This window comes from Wasmannia auropunctata, unplaced genomic scaffold, assembly GCF_000956235.1.
Source record: "Wasmannia auropunctata unplaced genomic scaffold, wasmannia.A_1.0 LD336106.1, whole genome shotgun sequence".
NCBI classification, from domain to species: Eukaryota; Metazoa; Arthropoda; class Insecta; order Hymenoptera; family Formicidae; genus Wasmannia; species Wasmannia auropunctata.
In genome coordinates this window covers 3,876,019-3,881,827 of record NW_012026784.1, presented here as the reverse complement: position 1 = coordinate 3,881,827, position 5,809 = coordinate 3,876,019, and the positions used below count along the sequence as shown (strand labels likewise).

The window sequence follows — 5,809 nt, the reverse complement described above, 5'->3', positions numbered from 1 at the left end:
TATAAATGGCTGCCGAATAAATCAATCTTATGATTGGCCATTCGACGCCATTTTTAATATTTTCTAGTACTTTTGCGATACTGCCATAAGCCGGTCGCGCTTCTCTGATAATCTAGGACTCTACTCTAGAGCAGAGAAAGCAAAAACTGTCGTCGACGACTACCAGCGCAAGTTCTGATTGGCGCGTGGAATCGTGGGAATCTAGTAAAGTCTAGTTAATTTTATCCTCCGCCTTTCCGCGCTTTTCATGCACTCTGGCACCCTGACTCAGAGTAGTTCCAAGTAGTTCCTCCGGTTTCTCTTAAGTTATGTGTTGCGCATATCTATATACATATTGTCTATAAGTTTGTGGAATAGGTTAGGTCGTCAGAACAAGAGGAAACTTTGGTCTTGCAAAAGGAATTCCTTACTTTTTTTTACTGAATATCGCTATTTCGTAGTAGTGTTATAAATAGCGCGAACTATATATGAAGTGGGGTAAAGTTTTCATTTCAATTTATTTCTCAGTTAATCTAGTTATAGTTGCATAATAGACGTAATGCGCGTAACGAGAGAAATTAAGCAACGATCATGTATATACATACGAGTGCTAAATTTATTTAATATCTCCATTGTAATAGCCAATTTTTAATTAGATATCTTTCAATAATTGTGTTTACAAAAATTAATTAATTAAAACAATTAAGTTAATTAATAAAGGTTTTAATTAAATTTGATCGTGATAGATTGCTTTTTATATTCCCAAATTAGTCCATCGTTAAGTAGCAAGCATCCCTATAGTTTACTTTGTGACAATCTGAAATACTTGTGAAATACAATTGCAAGTAAAAAGTTGTGTCATTACTTACAGACCTACCAAATATCATTGCTGATTTTCCGCATACACATGGAACTGAAGTAATCTGAATTGAATCTTGCATTCTGTGTGACATATAACAAGACAATCTCTACATTTCAGTGCTATCTTTTCAAACCTGATTCTGATATTAAACGGAAGGAAAATGATATATAATTTCGTTACAACGTGACTTGATCCAAATTGAATTATATCCTTGTTATGTAACACTGTCATCAATCTTTCGAACCAATCAAAATATTACCTTTTATCACATGAAATACACTTTTCTGGCTTAATAACGATCTTTGATATAAAGCTATGATTCATGGCAGCCAGAGATGACGTTTGACAGTTTGGATTCAATATTTTCTTTATTAGACGCAATTTGAATTTTATCTTTTGCCTTAATTCTCGCTGTTACTCCATCTGGCGAATTAAATTCTGCTATTTATTTATAGAATATTCATCACTATGTTTATATTCTTTCCATTTTTTTTCTCTCTGAGCCTCTATAATAATATCAGTATCCAAATCATCTTCTGACTTAGATAAGCAATTTAAATCATTTAATATTGAACCTGTAGAATCTGTTTCCTCTATTGCAGTCAGACTATAAAAATCGTCGAGTTCTGTAATGTAAACTGAATACTTTACGCTGAATTTTTATACCTACTATCAGTCCATTTGTCTTGCATGTTTAGATTATTACATTTAAATTGAATTTCAGGTTTGTCAAGAAATTATAGCTTTTTTTTTTATATCTTTGTTCAAGTTTACTTCTCCATCGTGGAATAACACTTCTCTAGCCATGTTAATTTGCCTTTCCTTTTTAACATAAAAACACTTGATTCAAAACTGAATGACAAACATTTTAATATATATATATATATATATATATATATACATACACATAGATTAAACTTTAAGAAACGCAATTATTTTTATATAGGCCGTACGTCTTTTGAAACCAAAAGGGACATTGGTGTATAGTACATGTACTGTCACAATAGCAGAGAACGAAGGTATTATCGCTTGGGCATTGAAACAATTTCCAAAGTTGCAATTGCAGTCTGTTAATGATCAAATACAAACAGACAAATATGGCACTCGAGGATACATCATAGACGGTTTAACGAATGAAAATGCGAAAAACGTCTGTAGATTTGGTCTTGAAAGTGATTCTATTGGATTTTTTATCGCATGTTTGAAAAAATGTTCCTGAGGTGTAAAATCTATCAATCGATTGTGTACTACAATAATATTTTACTTTAATAAAAAGTAATCTTTACTGATTCAATAAATTTATAAATTCCTGTCTATGGAATCTACTGTGAAAAATATTTATTCATCTTTTTTCCGATAGTAAAGAAAAGAAAAATTTTATTTTTAAAAGAAAAAAAAAGAGAAAGTAGACCTTTTCACGAGAGAACTTTTCTTAGTGTTTATAATTCTTTTTTATTAGTGTCTACATGAATACACAGCAAGACGGTACATTTCTGTGAAAGTTTACCTTTTATTTTATTATTGTTCATACACAACTCCATCTCCAATAATCTCTGTTGTGATCACGGAACAGTTGTTGCAAATGGCATATAATGTTTCTACCTAATTTTAGAAAAAAGGAAAGATACTTAGAAGAAAAAGAGGGAGAATTTTCTAATAGAAAGGTATGAAAAAAGTTGGTTCCTTTTGTAAATTATAATTTACATGCATTCCATGAGCATCAGGAAAGAAGTAGAGGTACAGATATATATGCTCTTGCGGTTTGAGGGTAAAATACACAGGCCACATGGCGAAAGATGGCAAAATCAACATATTATTATTAGTAATATCCTAAAGTGAAATAGGAATATACATATACTTGTGTAATTATTGTCGATGATAGTTTTATTTTTTAGTACTGTTACCTCGATGTGCATCGAACACCAATCCATCTCGCTTATAATGAAGAATCTTCCCTCACCGCCGACATTTTTAATCATCACGGTTAAAGTAATTTGGTCACCTACGAGACATTTCCCGCAATCAAAGCTCTTTAATTTTCTATAACTTGTCACGCTTTCTGTAGATGTGTTTGCTGTACTTCTATTTGTATCGGTAGACTGGGAGTTTCCATTTGCAAATGATATCTTAAAATAAGCCACTGCGTGATTATTTCGAATTTTATTAAAAATTAGAAAATAGAACTGTACCTCCTCGTAAGAATCCGTTTGTTGATATGGAGTTTCCATAATCCATTCTGTGTTTTTTACCATCATTTGCAGTTTTTTTAGTGAATATCGGAAATAGGGGAGATTAATCACTGTAAAAACAATGAAAGATTTAATCCTTTCTCTTTGCGATATCGTATTATAATTTTATCTTCTACATTTTATACGTTTTACATATATTTTCAATCACGGGCAATTTGTACGTGTTCCGATGAGTTTATCATTTGTAAACCTCATTTACCTCTCAACAATGGTGGGTCTCGATATCCGCGTAATTTAACAATTACCGAACGTCCTTGCTGCACATTTATTACTAACGTTTCTTCAGGTTCGTCCAAGATGTCGCAACGAAAATAAATAATCAATTTTATATACATTCCTGGAGAAATACTGCCTGTTTGTGTTTTAGGTTCGATCATGACAGTGAATTGAGAATAATTAGGTCTTGCCATTAATTGAAATCTAGTTGAAGAATTGCCCACGTTTTGTAGCATGACAACTTTCTATAATAGGGAAAAAGTTCTATAATAGAATGTGATAGTAATTTTAATATAATATTTTATATACCCGGTATAATTTATTCGACTCATAATTGCGAAATTCCACTGAATTAGGGATTGCAATTAAGATTGTTTTTTGGAATTTTGTTTTTGAGCTACCACTCTTTGTCACTCGTCTGACTGATGAGGAAATTGAGTTGACTCTGAGAATAATAAAAAAAAAAAATGACTCGTAACGTATATTGTACTATATATCGTAACATATTTTTTAATACCTGGCACAAAAACTTGTCATGAGGATTATAGATATTGATATTTCTAATAAGAGGATTTATCATAGGATTATGTTTCGAAAATAGACTGATTTGTAAAAAGTTATAATTTTACGTTTATTGCATATTAAAAGCGATATTAATGGGATTATACGATAAACTTGACAACTAAATACAAACTTACGAATATAACATTTATGACATATTCCAGCATATTCCAAATATATGAAATCAAAATAAAACATCATCGATACGTCATTTTTCATCTTTTTCTTTGTTAATTCTTTATAAAACAAGAAAAAAAAAGAAAGAAAGGAATATAGAAAAAAAATTAAAGAACCACGTTCATTTTCATTGCAGGAATCGCAAATGGACTTCATGTGAGAATTTCAGTTATTATTTACTTCACAAAACCTATATCATCTAAATAGTAGTACGTTGGGTTTAAATTTTTACTCCAAGCGTTACAGCGTCACAACTAGGTATTGCATATCTTAGGATTACCTGCAACTACTCCAATAGGAACGGGTTTAATAATAGAAGGCAAATTGATACTCCGTTCAACAACATTGTATTTTAAGCTTTATAGGTTCAGAAATTATAAGTGTTTCATTAGAGTGCACTTATTTATCTATAAATAAGCATACACAGTCCACGTGATGCAACACAGCGAAATTGGTTGGATGCCCTAACGCATATTAAAAGGTTATCGTATATAAATTGATAATAAAGGCATATACATAAAATGGATAATCCGCGTGGCATGTTCATTGCCAACAATGATTTATTGTGTTTGATAGGATTTTTCTGTCAATTATTCGTCAATCAAAATTTTTATATTATAATTTATAGTTGAATTGGAGCTATTCCAGATTTTTAATCTGCAGCGCACATTGGTACATTATAATTTATAAAACACACGTTACGATCGTATAATGAATGTGATAGATATAACTCGGACAGCATAATTCATTTAAGAATATTTCATATTCATTTCATCCATACAACAGTTCTCACAACAATTTTGAAGTAAAATAAAAATTAAGAAATTTTTGTTTCGATAAATAATATTGCAGTATTCTTTATATATTATATATTATACCACAATACTACTAGTATATATAAACTTTATACTTTAATTGGATGGATCTAATTTACCTTACAAATGCATCCGATGTGTAACGATCGTATCGTACCTCGTATCATCACCTTGGACTTTGTATGCATGGAATAAGATTTTTTTTTTTACCAAAGCTTATTATTGATTGGAAAATATAAAACCCCATATTATACTTTACTATCCTACAAATACAATGTTTACTTTGCCGCATGTATGTACTATGATATCACTGCAATGAAAGTACTGTTTTATCTTTGTGTTCCGTGTTTCTCTGTGCTATTCGATATCATAAAAGTTTTTTAACATAAAATGGAGATGTTTGCAAATTGTTTTACACTGAGACATTTATATGTATATATATTATGTGTGTATACATACACACGTAATCACATGCACACGCACGCACGCATTCAAAAGCACACATAACATTTTGTTTGTGTATATGTGCGCGTGTATCTCTCTCCCCTTCTCCCTCTCTCCCAACGGAGGGTGTTAGGTACTGAATGATAAAGTGCTTGTGGGCAGGTAGAGCAGACTAAATTGAATCAAAGTCCTATATTATTTTGCAATTTTCTCAATAGTTTACGAGATATTAATTACTAAAGATCACCGAATAAGCGATCTCACAGCTCATCGCCAAATGCATACGACCACCCAGCGTTCGACGTTGCTAGGCAACAGGGACTTGTTGCATTGGGGACACGATTGCATTTGACGATGGGCCGCGCTTATTCGGCGATCTTTAGTAATTAATTTTTCGTAAACTATTGAGAAAATTACAAAATGGTAGAGAACTTTTCGACTCAATTTAGTCTGCTCTACTTGCTCATGAGTGCTTTATTTAGTATCGGACACCCTGTGTGTGTGTG

The 5,809-nt window shown here is 31.6% G+C and overlaps 2 protein-coding genes across 9 annotated transcripts in view; one reads left to right on the top strand and one right to left on the bottom strand.

Moving 5' to 3' along the window:
- The window catches only part of LOC105452647 (putative methyltransferase NSUN6), a 5,065-nt gene extending 2,903 nt beyond the window's left edge, over window positions 1-2,162 (top strand). Inside the window, exon 8 of the mRNA XM_011693949.1 lies at window positions 1,788-2,162. Within this exon, the coding sequence (XP_011692251.1) occupies window positions 1,788-2,060 (273 nt within the window). The 3' untranslated portion in view covers window positions 2,061-2,162. The remainder of the gene's footprint in view (window positions 1-1,787) is intronic.
- The window catches only part of LOC105452654, a 6,513-nt gene extending 716 nt beyond the window's left edge, over window positions 1-5,797 (bottom strand). For 2 of the 8 annotated variants that reach the window (XM_011694013.1, XM_011694022.1), the window contains exons 1-4: window positions 3,824-4,094; window positions 3,616-3,751; window positions 3,290-3,551; window positions 2,746-3,140 (exon numbers count right to left, since the gene is read on the bottom strand). In XM_011694013.1, coding sequence (XP_011692315.1) covers window positions 2,746-3,140; window positions 3,290-3,551; window positions 3,616-3,751; window positions 3,824-3,843 — 813 coding nt within the window. In that variant the 5' untranslated portion in view covers window positions 3,844-4,094. Of the gene's footprint in view, window positions 1-2,348; window positions 2,469-2,545; window positions 2,672-2,745; window positions 3,141-3,289; window positions 3,552-3,615; window positions 3,752-3,823 lie in introns of all 8 variants that reach the window. The other 6 variants (XM_011693987.1, XM_011693969.1, XM_011693960.1 and 3 more) reach the window with 6 other exon arrangements.
- Between the last annotated feature and the right edge of the window lie 12 nt (window positions 5,798-5,809).